General features: G+C 37.5%; 1 protein-coding gene across 7 annotated transcripts in view; it reads right to left on the reverse strand.

The window, feature by feature from the left end:
* Positions 1 to 22,358, reverse strand: part of LOC104210239 (uncharacterized) — a 200,209-nt gene extending 177,851 nt beyond the window's left edge. Inside the window, exons 1-6 of one of the 7 annotated variants that reach the window (XM_070150947.1) lie at positions 16,052 to 22,357; positions 15,728 to 15,791; positions 15,598 to 15,647; positions 14,683 to 14,728; positions 14,329 to 14,393; positions 14,148 to 14,234 (exon numbers count right to left, since the gene is read on the reverse strand). In XM_070150947.1, the coding sequence (XP_070007048.1) occupies positions 14,148 to 14,234; positions 14,329 to 14,393; positions 14,683 to 14,728; positions 15,598 to 15,617 (218 nt within the window). In that variant the 5' untranslated portion in view covers positions 15,618 to 15,647; positions 15,728 to 15,791; positions 16,052 to 22,357. Of the gene's footprint in view, positions 1 to 12,830; positions 14,235 to 14,328; positions 14,394 to 14,682; positions 14,729 to 15,027 lie in introns of those variants that run through there. The other 6 variants (XM_070150946.1, XM_070150943.1, XM_070150945.1 and 3 more) reach the window with 6 other exon arrangements.
* Positions 22,359 to 24,497: the final 2,139 nt, after the last annotated feature.

The raw sequence follows: 24,497 nt of genomic DNA on the forward strand, positions 1-24,497 counted from the left end.
GCTGAACGTGCTAGCGAGCGTTGATTTTCATCCACCGCAGATATTTTAAAGTTGGCAAGGTAGCTGCATGTCGATCGCAGCCTTGATCTTCTCCCTCATATCTTCCTATAGATATTATTAGCTGATTTCTAGACTATTTTAGTCTTGTTATATTTCGGAACAGTTGAAGTATTTGCTCATGACTTAGTGACACCCGAGGTCGGGTTTTTATTTCCGCATTTTGGTTTTGAATTTATCTCTTTTATGGAACTTTCAGTATGAAAAAGGTTATTATCTAAATTTTAATAAAATGTCAAATTATTTTGGGAATGTGTCGGCTGGCCTAGTTCCATGATAGGCGCCATCACACCGGGTTGGTTTTAGGGTCGTGACAGATGTAAATATGGACATGTATGTTTGTTTTCTTGTGTTTTGTTGACTTTTCTCGATGATGGATTTCCTCGACTGTCTTCTTGAGGGATCAAAGTTGAAAAATTATATATTTTGTTTTTCTTAGGTAGTGTAACAATTCCCCTTTGATTTTTCTTTGTGTCGCGGTTCTTTTTCAAGGGTTTTATTTGAACCGAGTGTAGTTAAATTTTTTTTATTTGGAATAGTGAAGTCTTGTGATATGATATTAAATGGAGATGACTTTTCTTGACTTTGTTGTGCCTTGAGAGCTGTAAGCGCCTTAGTTGTGATGCCTAGATTCAGTTCTTGACTCATGTATAAGTTCCTTAAACTATTTGATTTTGACTTTACTCAACTGCGTTGACTAGAGTGTTAGGATAGATCCGATCCTAATTGAGTTATACACCAATGTGTATGTGTGTGTGACTTTTGTGATATTTTGTGCATGTCAGTTGATGTCTAGTACTTACCTCATGTGTTTGCAAAGTGAAATAGCAGTCGTGTTCTGTCTAGGATGTGATATAGGCGTTTTTTTGTTGAGCCACATATATGCTTTTACCCACCTAATTAATGTGTATCTTAGTTAGCTCCTTTGAGCCTGTAATCCTATTTTCTTTGAAAACCACACTACAAGCCTGATCCTTTTTGTTTGATTGACCATTTGTTTGAACCTTTTACCTTTATTGAGTACTTGAATTTGTTATGAACTTGCTAAAAGCTAAGCGGAGGTATGGTTAGGTTTTGAATGGAACTGAGAAAAATTGTAAGACTTACTTGTAGGGAATTGAAAAGAAAAAAAGTGAGTTTGCTTGAAAAAAAATCAGAATTTAGGAAAAAGAAGAAGTTGTGCATGTATTAAAAGAGAGAAAAAATGATTCCAGACTAGTGGTAATTCTCATCTTGTTCGTGCTTAAAGATATGGGGAGCTTGATGCTATTATGTGTGAGATGTGAGATTTGGTTCAAAATAAGTGTGAGGTTTAGATTGTGAATTATATATATTAAAGTGCTTAGGGAGGTGTAGTCACTATATCCAAATGTATCCTACCCTTCCTGCAACATACATTACAACCAATTAAAGTCCTACTTGATTCTTGACAGAATGAGCTCAAATTCGCAGAGTATTACACTAAGGGCTAGCCTATGGTGCATCTTCTGTGGAATATGAATTTTATTTCTGAGAGTGAGCGAATCCTTTCTATTGTTGAGTTCTTAATTGTTCTTGAACTTGATTGTGCACGGAACTACTCTTTATTGTTTGTGTGAGGGCACATGACTTGTGAAGGAAAGATAAAGTCTTTGACATTTATGTTAGAGTAAGTGAGCAAGGTGTGAAAAATACATGGTGCTTGTGAGTTGAGTCTTGAGGCTAGGATGTTACGACATGATATTTAGTCTGTTTTAAATATTCTAGGCATGATGAGTTAGGGAGGTTGTTTGATGAGAAGGTCGTCTCTATGTGAAGTGTATTTTGGTTGCTCGTATTGCTCGAGGACGAGCAATGGTCTAAGTGTGAATGATTTTTGGATTGTAATGTTAGATTGATGTTTTCTCACTCTTTAATTATATTTGTGGTGACTTGCTCCATAATTATGGAGTAATTTACCTTAGGGTTTGACATGATTTGGTGAATTAGTTGTTGTTTATCGATTTGATTACTGCTTAATTGCCTGAATTTATTAGAGGAGCTTTAATATAGTTGTGATTTTATTCTTTATAGTATTTAATCTAATGAGGAACATCTTATTGAATATTATTGCAGCGTATGCCTTAGTTTATTTTGGTGATTCTTCGAAGTAATCAAGAGAGTTTTTAAAATTACGGTTTAAATTAAGATTGAGAAATATTCACGAGAAATTTCTCTAAGATCATTCCTACCAATAGATTCTTGAAAATCACTACACTTCACATTAGTTTATTTGAAAGATTTAGATTTAATCGAGAGAGGAGTCTGCATCGAAAGTATAAGCTAATCACCTATTGAATTCGTGAGAATCGATACAATCTCAAGAGTGAAATATAACAGTATCATATCCAGAATAACAACCTTGCACCTATCATATCAAAATCCTTATTTCTCACATTGCTAAGAACCCAACTCTGCTAATCTCTAGTTCTTTGCAGTCAATTATTAATTGCTTTACTTTAGTAGTTAAACGTAGTTCATAATCATTCAAAATTAAGTTTTGATCGTCCTGAATAGCGTTAAACCATAAATTACTAGAGCATTATTTAAGTTCAATCCATGTGGAGACGATAATTTAACTATACTATTTTTGGCTAGCGAGCATCAATTTCGTATTGTGTTTTGCGCTCGTCAGAAAATGAAAAAAGTAAGAAGAAAAATTAAGAAAGTGAGAGGGAAGGAGATGAGATAAGAGAAAAACAAGAGCATGTGAATGAGAGTATATGTTATTCTAACTCTAATCTTTCCAACTCTTCTTTCTTTAGTCGGTTGGATTATTTTATAGAAATTGTGAAGATGAGTCAATTGAGTATATAACACTGGAAGAACTTCATAACTTGGGAACAATATTTATGTTTGATCCCGCTGATTCACTCTATGATTATGGTTTGCGTTTGAGCCAAGTGCCTATTATTTTATTGGAAGAAGTATTCTTTATTGATCTTAAGGATGCTTGGTTATACTTCAAGAGTGTTCACTTTGATACATGTGGTAAAGATTTTAGAATTAAATTGGTGCATGACTCTTATTGGGAAGTGTCTTTACTATGCACAATTATTTGCAAGCATGAAATACTTGATGTTTTGTTTCTTGATGCTAAAAGGCCTTTATGAAAACTTGAGCTCGATTATTTTGACTCTTGGCATAAAGTTACTTGTGAGATTTATAACTCCATGTGGTGATGTTTTCTACATGATTTTTAGAGGAGTCCTAGGAATAATTGGCTCAAAAGAATACATGAGCACTTTCTTGTTTTATCATTATCATGCATATATTTGCCTCTTGATGAGTTTATACTTGTCCTCATTCATTTCCATATTTTACAAGGTTCGAATTCGGGGACGAATTCTTTTCAAGAAAGGGATGATGATACGACCCAAGATAGCCAACATGCTCTTTAGATGTCAATTGATGGCTACTTTCATAATTAGAGGCTATGTGTGTAATCTGTCATCAGTTGAAGACTGCATGTAATTGGAGGCTATACTTATAATAAGTGACTACACTTAGTCCCTTAAAATTAGCTTAAGGATTTGGGTCATTTGTAGTCAAATACCCACTCTAGTATAAATAACTTTTAAGACTTTCATTTTAGTGAGACTAATTTTGACGAATGATGAGTTTTTTTCTGAGAGGTATAATGGTAAATTGCTATTGTTATGATAACTCATTCAAGGTGTGTTCTTCAAGTGGAATCACAGTTTCACTTGAAGGTATTCCTATAGTTTAAGTTTAGATTCACTTTGTTATGTAATTGTTGGATGGTTGATCTTTATCAATTGTTATTCAATTACTATACTGTTGGGTCTATTCTCAAATTTTCCTTTACATTTAATTTCTTGTCTTCCGCTTTGACATTCGTATCAGATTGTCACTTGAAAATGAACAACCCAAATTTGTATACTAGAGTGTAGGACACTGTATAAAACCTTATCAAGAGAGATGCTGTGTAAAATTATAAAGTATGTGTTGCACTTGCTTCATCTTTGGAAGAGCATTAGAAAAGGCAACTTTAGTGTTTTTAAGCACTGTAGTTCTGGTTATGGAATATCGAGGACATTATAATACAAATTATCTGAAGTATATCCAAAAAGGACGGATGGTAAGAAAATGCAGATAGCACTAAATAAATACAAAAATATATTCAATATAATCACACAAGTGGAATCTAGGTAGCAGTGCCAAATAGCCCTAACCAGAGTAGTCAATGTTCCTACAGTTACCACCTGATTATAGTGAACAAGCATTTCTGTGAGATGATCCACTCCCAATGCTCCCCATGTCTACTCACCAAATCAACAAAAACCACATTCTAGAGAATAGAAGAAAAGCAAAGAGAGTGAAGGGGTTGCAAGAAACAACGAAACCATAAAATTCTGTATGAGAAGAGCGGGACATGGACGTGGATAGTGAGGAAAGGAGGGATTCAAAGCCATTCTTCATCCAATTCACTACTGTTGGCAGCGTCGTTCCAGTAGGCTTATCAACCAATTGGTGTAATAATGTAAAGGGACTGTTTGTAAATTGAAAACTCTAAGGCAGTGACCTGTAAATTTTATCAGCTGCTGGGTAGACATGTAAGGGTCCAAAAAATAAAAGATAGAATAAACATAGAGGAAGGAAGGCACCAGTGGAAGGGCTTTGACATTTTGCATTCCAACCTCCAACCTTCTTATCCTTTTTCCCAAATTACAGTAGGGAGGATAAAGGGAAAAAGAACGAACTACCATGGGGAGTTGAGAAAAAAGGAGCTTACACATTTTTCAATACAGTGTCGATCCCCAAAATGTTATCCACTGCTGTAGGACACAGATATGCAACTTACCACCAACTGAAAAAATCCTATAACTAATGAAGCGAAGCTTGTACAATTATCAGCCAATCAACAACGGCTAGTGTTTCCAGAGTTGGAAACTGTGCTACTTTTGAATGCAAAAGTTTGTTCAATTTAGGTAAATACAAGCTTACTTTTCCAACTTAGCTTATATCAGATAAACATAACTGTTCAATACCCTATCGTCATACACCATAAAGAACGAGGTATCAACATTTATATGTGCCCCCCACCACACCACCCCGCCCAAAATAGAGAAACAAAAAGGATATCAAGGCAAAGCATACAAACAATTCGTCTTTGAGGTCCTTCCATACCTTAGACGACCTAGAACAATAATAGTTCTGCCATCAAATAGTCTTTCAAGCACACCATGAATATATGGACACAGAAGTCAGAGTTGGATAACTGTTGATCTTAACTGTTAATTTGAAATCTTCACCTGTAAGCTTAGCCTAGAAGATACAAGCTAGCTATAAATTGAAGTGGAATTGCAAGCACAGGAGAAAGGAAGTCGAAAGGTACCATCTAACTATAGTCCAACATCCTACTCTAGAACAAATCAAAGACTAATTGTTCTATAGACCAAATAAAAGCTACTCATATTACTTATTATATACAGGGCAGCGGTGCCGCAAGCACATGAGAATGTCATAGTTGAGGAATTACATCGCAAGCACAGGAGAATGTTATAGTTGAGGAATTACACCAGACCCCTTTCAACTTCTATAAACAGTGAAACTCAACTTCTATAAACAGTGAAACTCAGACTCCTTTTACAAGACAAGTTTCCCGTGTTCACCAAGAACAAACGCCAAGGGTATTAAGATGGCCACAAAATGTGCCAGTTAGATTATAGACCAGTAGCTAACATACCACCGGAAGAGATGACAGGCTCCCAGGGCTTTGGTTCTGTCACGCCCCAAACCTGGGGAGGCACGACTAGCACCTGGTGCCTAATTTGACTGAACATACTAACCAGTAAATCATGTACCAAAACGTATATAGAAACATCCAGGCCGACAAGGCCGTAACATATGATATCAGCTCATAACCAACCGAAAATGATATGCATATAAGGGCCGACAAGGCCACTATATAAATTAGTACGACTAACATCAGGTGCATTTGCGTCTACAAAAGCCTCTAAAGAGTATCTGACATAAGTAACGTGGTCAAAACAAGGCCCCAACTGGATAATCAAATGTAAGTAACAACAATAACAACAACAACAACAAAAAACCGAGTGCAATCCCACACGTGGGGTCTGGGAAGGGTAATGTGTACGCAGACCTTAGGAAATTACTCTGGCAGCTAAATGAGAAAAAAGACCTACTATGGTGACGTGGGTGCATGATATATACATAAAGCAAAATGACAGTATTAGGAACCATAGCCCTCCAGTGGACAGCAGTTGGTACCGGAGAAAACTAAATGCACTTGAGGCTATAATGGAACAGTGGTAGCAGAATGACACATTCACATTTACACCTATTGGACAGTACTCAGTAACTAAAAGTTACAATGCACGGTTGTCTGGGCTTGAGAGATGTCAGGTTGCTGATCTAGTATGGAATAAGCAATGCAGCCAAACCACAGGTTCATAGTTTGGATGGCTAATCAAAAAAAAAAATTGCTTACAAAAGAGAGAATTCAAATATTGCACATATCACTGGCACACAATACATGCAGCTTTTGTGAAGGTGGAGCAGTAGAAACAATGCAGCACTTGTTTGTGAATTGTGAGTGTATAAGTGAGGTAAGGAATGAGCTAAGTAATGGGCAGGCAATCAACTGATGACCAGGGAAGTGACACAAAGCTTACAATGGTTGAAGAGCAGATAATGGAAGCAGATGAAGAAAGAAGTAGTGACAGCTATATGGGGGCAGTGATCTATAACACATGGCAGACAAGGAATTGGAAGATATTCAGAAACACGAAAGTAAATACAGAATTTGCTACTGCACAGATAAAAAAGGAGCTCAAACATAAGTTAAAGGATATACAAACATGTAGGAAAGCACATAAATGTAGGCAATTACTTCACAGGTTATGTAATTAGAGTTCCAATACTAGAGGGTAGTGAGTTGTAACTATCATATGTTATTTTTTTGTTCTGCTGTCTAGTTTACTAGAGGCCTCAACTGTAGTGTTTTGCGAACTGTAGTTATAGGTGCTTATGAGATGTATTAATTTGAGTTGTTAATGGTAATATTTCACATTTATTATCAAAAAAAAAAAAAAATACATCCAGCACCTCAAAAGCAACAAAGAACAACTCCAAAACGTCCTATAAAGAACCCTCTACTCAACTACAACGTTTGACCATTAACTTGTATCATCTAAGCACATCTAAAGCTCAAACTAAACAATACACATGAAGGAGAAGAAGATCTTACCTTAAACAACAAGATCCAGCCCTTAGACACCTTGCTTCAACCTACAGAAATCTCCAGCTCAATAACAACAAGCGAGAACTAAGCTTATACAAGTACTACAATCTTTCCGAAGGAAGAACTACCTCAAAACTTTGGTGGGATTTGCTTGAATGATACAGAAATGCTTTGGGAGCATTTAGGAAGCTTAAGGTTCTATTTTGGATGAAAAATGAGGAGAGGAAAAGGCTGCATCACTTTATAACATCAAAAATAATCTCCACCACCTATGTGGGTCCCAGTGGGCTGCCTGCGCAGCCCGGCTAAAACGTGCATACGATGAAAATTAGACTCGTAGACCTTCAACTTGGTGGGTGGATCAACCTCGTAACTCCAAGTATATTGGGAGAAAAGCTCGGTGATATCAAACCCAAATTTCAGTAAGCTTATCAACATAACTAGCGATAACTTTTGCCAACGTTATGCAACTTACTTGACTTCAACACTTAATATACGACTATTATACGATTCAAGTACCTCATAACACGATTTTCTTAAGGATGTTAAGCACTCCTAGTAAACCCCAAAAGTATGGGTTATAACATCTGCCCGTACCTCCAATGTACGATCTATAAGTTGGAAATTTTGCGAAAATTCACTCGCTTCGATTCCATTAACCTCTAACCCTTTTGACACTCACTAAACATAGTCATAATCACTTATAAGCTTAGGAATAGCCTATCTCTCCAAGTTTATGACGACTAACTCACGACGTAATGTATGAAAAATACGGGATGTAACGGGTTCACTGATAAAAGTAGTACAACGAAGGATGGGCAATGAGCATACATAACGCCAAGTATACAAGTAATGGATCCCGGGCCGAGAAATCCACGATGACTCGGGGACTGCCGTCAATGGCCATCTCCATCGACTTATCAAAGTCCGAGGTAGAAGAGCGGGCCCGTTGTTCTCAAGCTTGAAAAGAGAGAACATATTGCTCAGTTTTAGAAGAAAATAAAAACACAAGAAGTTGAAGGCTGAAAATTAAGTTGAATAAAATTGAAGTTTAGGCATCCAAGATGTTAATGGAGATTCTGGAAGACGTAGTGCACAAACTGACAAAAGAAGAGAAAAATAGGCGCCCAATAGAGTTGCACTATCAATCTGCAAAAAAGCACTTCGAAGTCCATAACATTACATTTTTATGCTGTCAAAGACCAACCAGCACAAATAAAAACTAGCATCAGACACGTTAATTAAACGCATTCAACTAACATGGGGAGGAAATCTTGACTGAGTCACTAAATTAGTGATATATCAGTAACAGTTGATATACTTGGGGGAATAATTCAACTATAGATAACATACACCAAAAAAGTTTCTGCATTATTTGAAATGATATATGGAGATGGTAGGTAACAAAATGGTGTACAAAAAAATTAAAAGAAAAAAGGAGAAGGCATCCAATTCTTCATCTAACTATTGAAGGCGCCTTATCATTCTCATCATCTAACTAGAAAGAGAATTGACTGCAGCACCTACCTAAAAAGTACTACTATATGGTAATGATTCAAATTACACTCCCCAGCAACCTAAACAATCAAATCCAGAATATTTCTAATGGTAATGCAAACTTAATTAACGCAGTCCAGAAGAGAGTCCTAAACTCATGAGCAATATCTCCAAAAACTATATCAGAACAAATATGAGGCCACTCAACTAAAATTTCTTTCAAATTTATGAGGAGAATAATCTGATATTCCTTAGGGGTCGTTTGGTACGAGGTATAAGGTGGGAGAAGGTGGGATAAAGTATAGGATTAAATTTATACTCTGTTTGGTTGGCGGTATAAATTTATCCCACTGTTTAGTTGGCGGTATAAATTTATCCCACTGTTTAGTTGATACCTCCAACCAAACAGAGTATAAATTTAATTTCAAACTTAATCCATGATATCCCATCTTATCCCACTTCATCCCATCAAATGTGGGATTATTTTATCCCATCTTTCGTGCGGTATAAATTAGTCCTGGGATTATAATCCCGGGATAATTTAATCCGCGTACCAAACGACCCCTTCGAGTTGCCTTACACACTTTGGTTTGCAAGTCTCTTCTAGTGTCTTTATACAGCATCTGCTAGAGGTCATACTTCCACAGAAGATGAATCAAAACACGTTGAAGAACCTAAGTTTGAGATTATTTTTTTAATTTCTTGAGGCATCAACTTTGTGAACAGACAAATTACCTTCAGATATAGAAGATGACCACCATTCTGCCTCTCTACCAAGTGGCCTAAAGGAGTGCAGTCGTTGGGAGATCGCCAATAAACATCTTGCTAATGGTTGACTGTGAAACTCCTCATTAAGGCTCAATAAAAAAAGCACGAAGCGACCTGGCATGCCTCCAAAGTAGTCCTAGAAAAAAAGTAAAAGGCTTATAAGAAGATACACAAGTTAACCAAAGCTTGGTAGTTCAATAAAAAATAGTAGAATAACATGCCGATTATCCACTGAGTTTCAAACGATGAGCCAACTGGCCCTTGGGGACTTCTCAGTTATCCAAAAAAGAAAGAAGCAAATACCTGCACAACAATAATGCATCAGTTGGAAGTATCTCGACCAAGTACTAGTTTACTGGTAAATCAAGTTCTGTCACTAAATAACACCAAATTGGTGAAACTATTACCAAAAATTTACCAATAAATCTAGCCATCTATTTATGCAAACATAGAATATGGAATTTCATCTTCGCACCAACAATTTCTTACTCTTTGGACCGAACTCTAAATTCTCTCAATAGTTGTACTCATGTTCCACTTTATACGCCATTACTACCTCCAGGGGATCAACAAAATTTTTGCTATGATTTTTCATTTACTTTTAAAATATTTTTACTTTAAAAATTGTAATGTTTGTATGTGATATGTAAAGATGAACTGTTCTAAAAATAAATCAATATCCGAATTAATATTGAAGACCCTTGATACTCCTCCATCTGCAAAAAAGTTATCTGACACGGGGGACTACTATTTTTTTCCACCACGACCCAAAAATAAATGCAAAAAAAGCCATGTCCGTAGCATCTAATCCGAGCTCATCCTCAGCTTTTGCGGATCTTCCCATCACTACTCGGGAAGTATCCATGGAATGTTAAATTGGAACATCAGGCCAACGCATAAGTCAACAGCATACACTGCTGTGGACCAGGATATGATCATCATTCAAGGGCCCTTTCACAAAGATAACACAAGCGAACTATAATCTGTCCTCTCCACTCCTCCTTATGTTGTCGGCTATGAAAACACCCAATTTAGTGGACGATGTGTACAAGGCCATTTTTTTAGCGCCTTTCACTTCAATAGTAGCTTTAAGATCACAGACCTACTAATTAGGTACACTTCCGGAACAAACAACTTATGGACGTCCAAAAGGCAAAAGAACAAAGTTCACCTAACAGCACGGATCGATCACATCCTAAGCTTAGAACGCTCCAGATATATTAAGCCATAAGGCATCAGGTGACATTCAAATTCATCGTTTAACTCATAACTGAGATTGTTTGAAACATGTATGTACATGAAAGGAATAATAAGCCAAATGTCACAATTTGAGCATGTCATTCTATAAGCCAAATGTCACAGTACAGCCCTTAACATAATATTTCCTTAGATATGTGTTGACCTTCCTGAGGAACCTGAGGAAATATGTCTCATGGCATTCAATGCTTTTGAATAGACATTCAAGACACCAAAAAATAAGCTCAAGTGACAACAAGTAACTCACCTTAAACTATTGTTTGAAACAGGAGTTTAGAGTACCTGCTGCCCCACGGTAAGTGGCACGATATTAAGAGGGCTTTTGAATCCATTCTTCTATCTCTGTTAAAATACTGTTTGAACAGGAACTCACATGAAAGGACTTATCAGCCAAACACTACCATCTGGCACAGCATTCTATATCAGTTTAATTACACCATTGCAAACTGAAATTGGATAATATCTGCAACAAAAATATTAAACCACACAAGCAATAGCAAAGAATATTATGTCGCAAGCAGGCAAGAAATTTTTAAAGATGATGAGAATATATAAGGGTTGCGGCAAATGCAAACACAAACCCCTTATTTAGTTGAATATTAAGTGAGACGTCTGATAATAATGGAAGATTTTTCAAATGCAAAGTTGGATCATCATTACATTTAGAGTAGACTTGGAAAAAAAAATACTATCCCTCTTCATTGCAAATACTACAATCCCTCCATTCTGAAAATTTGCACATGTCCGCAAGCAACCATAGAGACCAGACATGTCATCATTTCCAAATCTTGCCAATGATAAGAAGTTCGATCACCACAGCAAACAGGTATTTGCACGTAGTCTTCAGCATTCATGAAAACCTCACAAGCAAATAGCAAATAATGAAGAGTATTATGTTGATTCATAGACATCAATCGTGAAACAATTATCAAATGCAAAGGTGGATCATAAATAAATTGGAGTAGATGGAAGGAAAGAAGATTCCGGAGGTAGTCTGCACGCAATGAAACAGTTTACCCTTGCAAACTGATACCTAGATGTACATAAAACACAGCAGCGCTTCAGCCAAAACAAAAGAAAAACCAGCAACAAATAACAAACAATTGATGAGTATTATACTGCAGCTAGGGAAGGAGTATCAGCTATCTTTTGAGGATATATACTGGGTCATCAACTCTGTAGAAAACAAACCCTGACAAAACATATCCATACGCTGCCAGGCTAAACACCAAACCTCTATAAACATCGAGTTGGAAACCATCAATAACGAAACAATATTTTGTGTGAAGATGGATCGTCAAATAAATTGCAGCATATGTAAGAGACTGCACCTTAAATCACCAAAAACATTGGTGAATCCTTTCTCACTGAAGAAGCGGGATAATAAGTTCGTTACAGTCAAAGGCAGCTCCAGAAATCATTTCTATTGATTAAAAAAGAACAGATTGACTAATTGAACAATTGACACCTTCCCTCCTCCTTAATCCGGGCTTGGGACCGGCTGTTTAGACAGGCGGAGTTACAAGGGTCACCTAAACACAAAATGTAGCAGTAAGTAGACCTAAGCTACAAGAGAAAACACAAGGCCAAACTACTGTTGGTCAAGACAAGACATGATCATAGAACAAACAGAACAGTTCAATAAAATGCATCAACTCAAACGCGAACAACACACAAAGCCGAGGAACAGCCTGGAAATAAGTTTGGATTATATAAAAGGAAATAAATACTGGGAGGAACAGACTGAGCAGTGACCTCCTAGGTTAAAAGGGACAAATTGGCGGAATTGTTGAAGAGTGGATAGAAGTCAACGACTGTACTTAGGGATACAAACTGACACAGGATTGACGCTAGGATAAATTCACAATTCAATCACAAGACCAAAAGAATCGGAACCAATAAAATTTAGACTTGGAAATGACCTTCTAGGTAACATTCATAATTGAAAGAAATAAAGGACAAAATCACCAGTCAAATCGAGATTCAAAGCCATTGTGGTGGAAAAGGTTGTAAATACTATCTTGGAAATTCTCACAACTCAAAACCTTCCAGCATACTGAAGCAAATCTTCACAAAATGCCTACGAAAACAAAGATAGACCCACCACCCTAGAGATATCCCATATACCTAAGCAAACTCCCTCTAATGGATCTCCCTCACAAACTGAAACTTCCAAAAAAGATTACTTCCACATCGAAAAACCTCATTTAGAGCAAAAAAAATCAATCAGATTATCCCACATTAAAAACCCTTGTTTAAAGCAACAAAATCAATCCACAGCACCTTGCTTTAGCATATGCAGGAAACAAAAAAGAAATTATTTACTATTTTTTTCTTTAAAAAACAAGCAGGAAATAAAAAAGCAAATTGCAGGTACAAAATTCCCCCACTGTGAGATCCCTACCAACGAGAACATTGCATAATACCACGTCCAAGGTTCTCAAAAGAAGATGAAATGAAATCACATTTACATTCAACCACATCATTGGTATATCAAACTACAAAACCTATAAGCTGGGTGTCCGTTTTCTTTTTATCTATTTGGTGAAATAAGTTACAACTCGTACAAGGCTGATATCTTTCCTTGCAAACAGAGAAAATATGACAGGCTCCCTCGGACCAAAAAAGCTCAATTGACAGCACATGCACTTACACCTCATTGCATACCTGCACATGGTACTATGTCCTTCTCGGTTTCCATCCTTTTACCTTAAAGTAAAGGAGTGTTGTACAAGCAGAACTATGTGAGCAAAACGAACATCCAAACAGTGGTAGCGCAAACTGGCCCCCAGCCTAACCACGTAAAGCACTTAAAATTCCCTAAACAAGATATGGAGTTCACCTTGCTAACTCCCTGCCCGTCTAGGACCCGAACCATCATGCAACAATAGCAGATGTGATATGAAAGTTCCTCCGCAGAAATTCCAGCAGATACTGAAAAGCAGAGCCCCCTTGACTGCAATGGAACATTCACGGGGAAGAAAATATTGTTTCCCCATAGGACTTCAAGAGAACTAGACAACTGGGACCTGGCTAGTTAGAGCAGAACATGACTTCAGCTGACGAGATGTTAATTTGAAGATGCCTAGCAGCTAAAAGTAAAAATGTCATGGCACCAGCCCAGAACAGAACCTTACTTGATAGATGTTATTTCCTAGTCTTTTTGAAAGATTGCTTACGGGGTAACTGCATCGAGAGGAGGGATTGACCAGTATGTTCATTCCATGAAAAAGTTGCACTTGAAAACACATTGTTCACAATTTCATAACTATATATATAATATCCAGAAATCAGATTCTCTAATTCAGAAATATTGAAATACCTGTAAAAAGCAAGCATGGAATATATCCTGAAATCAATGTTTTGCGACCAGCTAAAACTTCCCACCAGAAACCCATATAGATCGTCACTGAAGCAATCTCCACCAGAAAATAACTCCAGCACAACATTTTTAAAAACTGTTACCCAAAAAAAGTAGAAAGCTACGAAGGAATTCCACCCACCTAAGCTCTTGACATACAGCATCTACCATGTACATACGACTATGCAGGTCCCAAATTTTCTGCTCCTTCATAAATAAGATAAAAGATATCAAGGAACATCGAAGAAACTACGAAGTGAGATCACCCAAGCAAACAACTTGTCCCTCTTTAAGTAGCCTAAGTTCCTTCACTTGCCAAATTAACCAATCCATTTGGGACCATATGAAAGTTACAACCAAAGACACCTCGCCTAATTGCATATTGAAACATACAGGATGGTTATGCAACTTCTACATATGAATTCATATGAAATTCACCACTAGTGATGTTTGTCCATGAGCCTGATAAAAAAGAGATCCACAACAAGAGTCATACCATCATATGCATCACTTCATAAACCAAATGCTCATTCTCAATATTCCTGTAATACTCCAGATGTCAGACAAGAAAATAACTGGTGAATGTGAATAAAAGAGAATAGAAACCACTGAAGACTAGCTGCAGCTTTGAAAAAATTATGTCACCCCAGCTTCACCTTCCCAAAATACAAGAGGTTATGTAATCAAAAACACCAGAACATTCTCATTCGCATATTATGAAAGACCTGCTTAAGACCTTGCACATGGTTACTCACCACCAAACACCTCTAACCATCAAGGGAGGGGGAGAAAGAAGGCAGAACTAAATGAAACTGCAAAGATCTTACACATGCTGACTCACCACCGACGACCGCTAACCATCAAGGGAGGGGGAGATAATTGAAACTGCATCACACCAAAAAATACCCAAAACAGGTTTTGGAAACAACTCCTCAGCACATGAATGCCAAAAATCATAGTATAACTCTCTTCACCAAAATCTTGTTTCCTACATCTGATGATGTAGCAACAGAGAATATCAAAGCCCAGTGGAATAGAGATCATAAATATATATAAGAGAAGATGATAAAATAGGAATAACTCCACTATAATCATGCCATATGAGAAGTGCACATGCCATACATGGAAGTGCAACAGGGGGAATGGAGCGATACACTATGAATAAAGGCAAAGACGGCAGCATTCTCAAAATGGTCGAGCTCGGTCAGGGATGTTGGATAATTCCTAGAACATCTCCTTTATTTTATTCAAGGTGCCTAATCAATCAACAATACAAGAAGTCCAAGAAACCAAAGGACAACAACATCAGAAATAAGAAATAAACTATAGCTGGTTTAAAACATGACTGACAACGAAGTGACCAAGCAATGAAGTTGTAACCAACAGCTCCAATATCACAATGCCTTGATACCTTGTACTGTGCACCCTCATAACTCAATCGACGGAGGAAGCAGCATCACCCTAGCGACACATATTAGATTACGCCTGTAGGAAGAAAATAATCCAAACTAGAATAGAATGCGAGAACACGAATAGCTAACCCAGAGCTGGAATTTGTAATGAAACCAAAAGCTAACTCAGCCATCTTGCTAGCTCACACCACATCTACAGAAAGCAAAGCATATTGTTGCATCGTTGCTCGAGATGGAAAATAACAATAGAGTAGAGTGAAAAGAAACTGAGCCTGGTGGCTCTACATATAAACCAGACACGTTCTTTTGAGGGATACCCCAGCCTTTGACAGTGATCCAAATTGACAGATTTGTGACCACATCTACAGAAAGCAGAGCAAATAGTGGCATGTTGCTCGAGTTGGAAAATAACAATAGAGTAAAGCGAGAAAAAACTGAGCCTGGTGGGTATACATAGAAACCAGCCACGTGCTTTTGAGGGATACCCCGAGCCTTTGACGGTGATCCAAATTGACACATCTGTGAAGTGAAATTTGGCTGATCATACTAGTTGTGAAGTGACAGTTGACTAAACATACATCCACAACGTAGCAAGAAAACAAAGAATAATGGCACAACGATTGCCTATTAGTCAATGCTGATTCAACCACGTTAAGCAAATTATTACAAGCTAATTTGGAAGTATTAAAAAGAAAGCTAACCAACTCTAAACTAAGATTTTGAAAAACTTGCCACCTTGCACAATGATCACATATGTGGTAGATTCACAAGGGTTCCAAAAGATATATACTCTTGTGAAGATCTATTACGAAGAACAAAATAATTACCTTATACGCATTTACAAAATTAAAATAAGAGAATTTTAGAATCAATGAATCAAGCTCTTTTTGTTCAAGAGGAAATGTTCTGTGGAGAAAAAATGTGAAGGAGATCTCTCTTACACAGAAAGTTTTACATAATAGCAAAAGAAGCAAGTCACCAAATGAGCGAATATTTTAAACATAACATGCATGCTTCAAAAGAGATCTCCAAACAAAGAGGCTTCATTTACCCAATAGCAAACAGTTTAAACGCAGATCCACAAATGAACTGATCAAAAACTATGAGCAGCAAAAGTCCTCTACTACCAGGTGAAGACATCAATTGATCAGAATCTGTTAGATTTGAAATGTCACTCTTTTTTTGTAAGGTAAAAAAATTTATTAACAAGGGGAAACCCTGCTTACCAGCCGTATGCTAAAATGTCTCTTCTAGTTAATATATTCTGACTGAGCTTCAGACTAGGAAAACAACAAGGTTCCCCTACAAGTGTTGCCAATTGCACAAACGCCTAGACAATGCTGGCACGAGCTTGATCAGACATAAGTACACACCATAGAATATAAGTAATTGATTATGGCTGCAGATATATCACTCAATATAAGAACCAAAAAACCAATATACCCGCCGCCATGCATGGAAACCACCACGGACATGTTAAAGTTCCTGCAAAAGGACCTACTAGAATGCACCACTATCAAGAGCCTAAGCTGAGAGAAGGGAAGCACTCTGATTAGGGAAGAAAATTTGAATTGAAAATCTTGATACCTAGATCTGCCTGAACTAAAGAAACCTTAAAGCAAATCAACAAACAAGAGCACTCCATGAGAAGAATTGACTGCTCTAAGGCCCAGAAGCTGCAAGCACAGAAGGAAGGGAACAGTTGAGTGCAAACTGATACCACCTAGGAAATTAACGAGACTTCAGAGATAAGATTGAAAAACCCCCTTTCCTCGAAGCCTCACAAAATACAGGGTGCAGAGAAAACACCATATTGGACACCACTTTGGATTTTCAAAATCTAATCCTCAATTACTGTCACCATCTGGTCTACACATCGTCCAACAGACGAAATAAAGATGGTGTGATGAACAAAAGAAAACGGAAGCAGAGAAGGTAAGTAGCAAGAACACCAAAAGTAGAGCACTTTATGCAGCTATCAAAAGATGGAAATTTGAGTACCCATCCGGCCATCCGTTAAGGAAATAAAATCTCATCAGCTGGACCATCACAGACATAAGCATCTGGAATAAAAATTAAAAATGAAAGCAGAATACATACACTTGTGAAAAGAATTAACTTAACTGGGAGCTTCCATATAATACAAGTTTTGAGAAAGCTGTGAGACGTGAATATCCAATACCTATAGTCCAAGACCTGAAAACTTGCTCTGCATCTTCCAAAAGAAAAACACCACGGCAAGGAGGCACTTATTTCTTCAGAACCACGGTTCAATCTTAGATACCTATTCCATGTATCCTTTGACAAGTAACACCAAATGAAATCCACTAATGATCGAAACGAATAAGCACTACAAGTGAAGGTAAAAGAAGTCGGTGCGAGAAAAAGATACTACTTGCATAAATACTAACATTACAATGAAAGTCAAGATCTCAAACCAAACTTATAGCTCCATCCACACTGATGTCATGGCCTACTTATGATATATATGGGTAGGATTGATGACGGACTTGTTAATACTAGTAAAGATACTGACTGATCAAAACCTATGATATCCAAAATCTCTCTTCTGCTGACCATTAACTTCAGATAAGGACAACAGCACGGCAGCCCTACAAATACTGCAAGTTGAATCTAGACACTGCTGGCAAGGCTTGATTACACCTTAAAATGGAAATAATCAATTGCGGCTGCAGATAAATCACCAAATAAAAGAACCAAAAGTTGAATGAAAATAATCAATACCCACCGCCATGCAATGGAATCACCACAGACATGTTAGATTTTCTGCAAAAGAACTAATAGAAGAGCTCTAAGAGCATAACTAATAGAAGAGCACCATCTCTAAGAGCATGTGGTGAGAGAAGGAAAGCACTTGGATTAGGGAAGAAAACTGAACAGAAAATTTCCATACTCAAAGCACCCTGAACTAAAGAAACCTTAACGCACACCACAAACAGGGGAGCGTCGTGAAAAGCAATTATCGCTGCTCTAAGACACGGCAACTGCAAGTATAGAAAGAAGAGTACAGTTAAGTGCATAGTTGGCTAAACCCAAGCCAACAAGGAAATAACTAGAGATGCCAGACAAGATTGAAAAACCCCCTTTTCTCGGAGCGTGACAACACCCAGGTCGGTCACAGAGCAAGCACCAAATACTGGACACCAACCTGTGAAATTTCCAAATCTAATACTCTTATTACTGTGACCATGTGATCTACTTACTGTCACCCTGTGGTCTACACATTCATCCAACAAACAAAATCATGCCGACGTGATAAAACATAAGAAAACGGAAATGGAGAAGATAAGTAAAGAGGACGCATAAAGTAGAGGAGCACTTCACAGGACTATCAAAGGATCCAGAATTGAGTTTGAGTACTCTTCAGGTGTCCATACCATAAGAGATCTCATCCATAAGCATCTCTGAAAACTAAAATGACAGCACAATATACTATACACACTTGTGAAAAGAATTATCTTAATTGAGAGCTTAAGAGCAGTTTCGACAAAACTAAGAGACACCAATATATCCGATACCTATGGTTGAAAACCTGAGAGCTTGCTCTACATCTTTCTGAACACAAACACCAAAGCAAGACACTTACACCTGTAGAACCACTTGCGCCCTTGGATCAAAACTTAGATACCCATCCATGCAGCCTTGAAAACTGACACAGCCTAGGAATGAAATCCACCGACGATCGGACCAAGTAAGCATTGAGACAGTCAAGGTAAAAGAAGTTGGTGCGAGAACAAGACAATATTTATTAGCATATAAGATGGAAGATATCAAATCCAAACCGATAGTTCCATGCTGGACTTGTTCCCTGCTTCTCACACAGGCTTAGATCACTGACTTGTTCATCTGAAGATCCAGTCCGCATGGGGAGCAAAGATAATGAGGTTTGAGGAGAGTGAAGCTCAATGTGTGGCAAAGCAGTGTGCACCAGCATCCCTTTCAAAATAGGAGGAGCTCGTGCAAATCAGAAAACACAGAATAATCCTTGCATCCATCATTACTACTGGGAAAAGAACTGGAACACAACTGCTAACATGCCCAGCATCCATACGGAACATAGTGGAATCTCACAACAAAACCCTCAGAAGTGGCCCAAAACCTGAAAACATGCTTGGTTCCCCCAAAAGTGCAATCTAGAATGCGTCACACCAGAGCAAGCCAGACTCATTTCTTAGCATTGACAGTTGAAGGACGCAAATCAGAAACCAATGGCACCAAAAAAAAGTCCTCAAAGGCTATCTGTAAAGGGGAATCCATGAGATACCATGACTATGAGAAGGATGAAGGTACTAGCTGCAATTCCCTGAGAAGAAATCACCCACCTTCCCGAAATAGAAAATACTCATCCAAGCCACCGAAACGTCCCTATCATTCTCCTATGATCATTACCCAGAACCTGATCAAACACTGGCAACATTGACATACAAACAACCATCTCTAATCAACAAAGAAGAAAAAGAAAACAATGCTAACTGCAAACTGAATCTGACACCAAAAAAAAAAAACTCAAAAAGAACTCCCAAACCCCAATCACCTGCTTGAATAAACGAACAAAGAAAAGCAAATCAGAAACCTACAGAAAATCAAAAAAAAAAAAAAACTGAAATATATAAACTACCAATCATAGGAAAGCAGCGACACCATGATAGAAGGTACTGGTAGTGAGTGAGTTATATAGTGACAGATAGACTACCCACAGCTGCAAGCACAGGAAAAAGGCAACAGTTAAGTGCAAAGTTGGCGAAACCCATACTAACTACAAAATTACTAGATATTCCAGAGATGACATTGGAAGTCCCCCTCTCTTTTCAAGGCCTGACAATAACCGGATTACAGTGCAAACACAAAATAGGACCAAGAAAAAATGTGACCAGGGTGCATACAACGACCTTTGGAATTTCACCATGTGGTCTCTACACATCCATCCGTCCATTGGATCATGGAAGATCCGAGCATCTGGACTCAAAACTAATGGCAGCAGAATATACTATACACACTGGCAAAAAGAATTATTGTAGCTGAGAACTTCCATTTAGCAGAAATCTTGACAAAGCTCGAAGACACAAAATATCCAATACCTATAGCCAAAGGGGGAACCTGCTATGCATCTTCCCCACACAAACACCAAAGTAAGACACTTATGCCTGTAGAGACAACGGATTAAATTTTAGATAACCCATCTATGTATCCTTGACACTGACATCACACCTGTTACGGAATCCACTGATGACCAGACCAAAAAGGCATTGAAGTAGTCAAGGTAAAAGAAGTTGATGCGAGGAATAAAAGGATATTGGCATCAAAATATAAGATGAAAGTCGAGATATGCAGTAGTCTCCACGCTGTGGTTGTCCCCTACTTCTAACACAGCACTAGAATAGGTCACGGAATCATTATCTGAAATTGCAAGCCAGCAGGGGGAGCGAAATTGCTCTGAGAATTCAGGGGATTGATAGCTCAGATAGTGTGGCAAATCAGTGTACACCAGCACACCTTTCAAAATAGGAGGAGGAGCTCAGGTAAATCAGAAACACAAACTTACAACTCCAAATACCATCAATGGAAAAAAAACAGAGTACTTAATTGCATAGAGGAATCTCACAGCAACCTCAGAATCGCCCAAAACCTGAATGCATGTTGATTCCCCAAAAATTGCATCTAGAATGGATCTCACCAACACACAGTTGAAGGATTGCAAAATCCGAAAAACCAGAAGCAATAGCATGATAGGAATAGCAGGTTTAATAGAAATTGACATAAATAAAATGAAGGCGAAACTTCTTATCTGCTGTCAATGTTGTCAACATAAATGTTGAATATTGGAAACAAAAGAAATTTCAATCGAAACAATTAAATATTTTTTTTAAAGGACTCGTGAAAATACAGGGCAGGGAAGAAAATAAGAACATGGAGAAACCAAGAGGTTACAATCCTCAAAGGCATGCTATTTATTAAAGTAGTTAGTGGGTGAGATACCATGGCTATGATTAGGATGAAGGTACTAACTGCAATTCCATGTGAAGAAATCACCCACCGGAAGCCACTATAAGCCCCTAATCATTCTCCTACAATCATCACTCAGACCTGATCAAACAATGGAAACGTCTGACCTACAAACAATCAACAAAGAAGAAAAAACAGACCTAATTGCAAACCGAACCTCACACCAGAAAAAGAAACTCCAAAGAGCACCAAGCCTACATTCCATATCACATATTCCAAATAAATTATCAATTGAAGGAAAGAAAGCAGCGATACGAAGCCAGAAAGTACTGGAAGCGATTGAGACTTATATAACAGAAGAAGATAGAGGAGAAATCAAAACGAAAACAGATCGCTACCGGACAAACTGAGACTTCAGAAAAGAAGGCATCACCTAATCTTCACAAAATACTACAAACGAGAATCATGTAAATAAATCCCAAAAGCCGACATATCAACAAACGATCTCTGCAGCCTCAAAGGAGAGAAACACCAATTCTAATTACGAAACTGAATCTCAAATCAAAAAACCTCAAACGGATAATCTCTGGGCCGAACTCAAATTCTCAACAGCGACGATCAAAGGATTCAAAACCACAAACCTAGCAGGGAAATCACAAGGAAAACAAACCGGGATTGAGGAATTATATCTCTGGAGAGTATTTATAGAGTTATGAGGTTGGATGGACGGCTGAGATTAAGCGATGAAGATAACGCGTTGCGTTCGGGCTACGAGCGGATGTATTTGGACCAAAGAATATTTCAAAGGCGGTGGCGTTAGGTCGGCTTCTTTGAGTGGTATTAAATTTTGCAATATTTCCCATTAAATAACGTGATCCAAAAATAATATAATACTTGTAATAACTTTCTATAACAAAATTTAGTAACCACAATAATTTCTGTTTTCTAAGACACAACACAATTAACTCAATGTTATAAAACAAAAACGGTAAAGTAAAGACAAGTATAGAGAGAAACTGATATATTATTCGAACTCAAACTAATGTACATAATGAACTGAAATCTATTCTATTTATAGAAGAAAGGAAGCTGCTCTGTAAGTTGCTACTACAAGCTGCCACTACAAACTGCAGTGTAAGCTACTATAAGTTGTTGTGTAAGCTGCTACTACAAGCTGTTGTGTAAGCTGCTACTGTACCAGATATGGATAATCTTCTACTGAGAGCAATATTTATCTATAACGGAGTACTGAATGGATAAGCTTATTATATCCGGTATGGATAATCTTCTACCAGGGGTAATGTTTATCTATAATCGGGTACTGAAAAGATAAGCTTATTATACCCGATATGGATAATCTTCTACCGGGGGTAATGTTTATCCATAACTGGGTACTGAAAAGATAAGCTTATTATACCCGGTATGGATAAACTTCTACTGGGGGTAATGTTTATCCATAACCGGGTACCGAAGTGATAAGCTTCTTCAGGAAGCTTATTTCCAATATAGTACTAAATAGATAAACATATTTACGGTGGAGTCTCATATGGATAAGCTTCTTCAGGAAGCTTATTTACAACGGAGTACTAAATGAACATCCATAATATAATATATTTATAACACTCCCCCTTGGATGTTCATTAAAAGATAATGTGTCTCATTAAAACCTTACTAGGAAAAATCACGTGGGAAAAAAATTCTAGTGAAGGAAAAAAAGTACACATATTTAGTAATACTCATTGTTAGGTGCCTCATTAAAAACCTTATAATGAAAACCCCATGGGAAAAAAACCTTAGTAAGGGAAAAAGAGTGCATCGCGTATTTTACTCCCCCTGATGAAAACCTTATTTCAAATATTTGAGTCTCCGCATTCCAATCTTGTATACCATCTTCTCAAAAGTTGAAGTTGGCAAAGATTTAGTGAATAAATCTGCTAGATTATTACTTGAACGGATTTGTTGCACATCAATGTCACCACTTTTCTGAAGATCGTGTGTGTAGAATAATTTTGGTGAAATGTGCTTCGTTCTATCTCCTTTTATAAATCCTCCCTTCAATTGGGCTATGCATGCAGCATTGTCTTCGTATAAAATTGTGGGTCTTTTCTCACATTCCAAACCACATTTTTCTCGAATAAAATGAATTATTGATCTCAACCATACGCATTCCCTACTTGCTTCATGAATAGCTATTATCTCAGCGTGATTTGAAGAAGTAGCAACAATAGATTGCTTTGTGGAGCGCCATGATATGATAGTACCTCCATATGTAAATACGTAGCCGGTTTGAGATCGAGCTTTATGGGGATCAGATAAATAACCTGCATCTGCATAACCAACAAGGTCTGCACTATCTTTGTTAGCATAAAACAAACCCATATCAAGAGTTCCCTTTAAATATCGCAATATATGCTTAATCCCGTTCCAATGTCTCCGTGTAGGAGAAGAACTATATCTTGCTAGTAAATTAACAGAAAATGCTATGTCAGGCCTTGTAGCATTAGCAAGATACATTAGTGCACCAATTGCACTGAGATAGGGTACTTCGGGACCAAGGAGTTCCTCGTCCTCTTCTGGAGGTCGGAACAAATCCTTATTCACTTCAAGTGATCGAACAACCATTGGTGTACTCAATGGGTGCGTTTTGTCCATGTAAAAGCGTTTTAAGACCCTTTCTGTATAGGCAGATTGATGGATAAAGATCCCGTCTGCTAAATGTTCAATTTGCAGACCAAGACAAAGTTTTGTCTTTCCAAGATCTTTCATCTCAAATTCTTTCTTAAGATATTCAATTGCCTTTTGGAGCTCTTCTGGAGTTCCAACAAGATTTATGTCATCAACATAAACAGCAAGTATAACAAATTCTGATGCCATTTTCTTTATAAAAATACATGGACAAATAACATCATTTATGTAACCTTCTTTCAGCAAATAT

Source organism: Nicotiana sylvestris, chromosome 7 (assembly GCF_000393655.2).
Source record: "Nicotiana sylvestris chromosome 7, ASM39365v2, whole genome shotgun sequence".
NCBI lineage: Eukaryota > Viridiplantae > Streptophyta > Magnoliopsida > Solanales > Solanaceae > Nicotiana > Nicotiana sylvestris.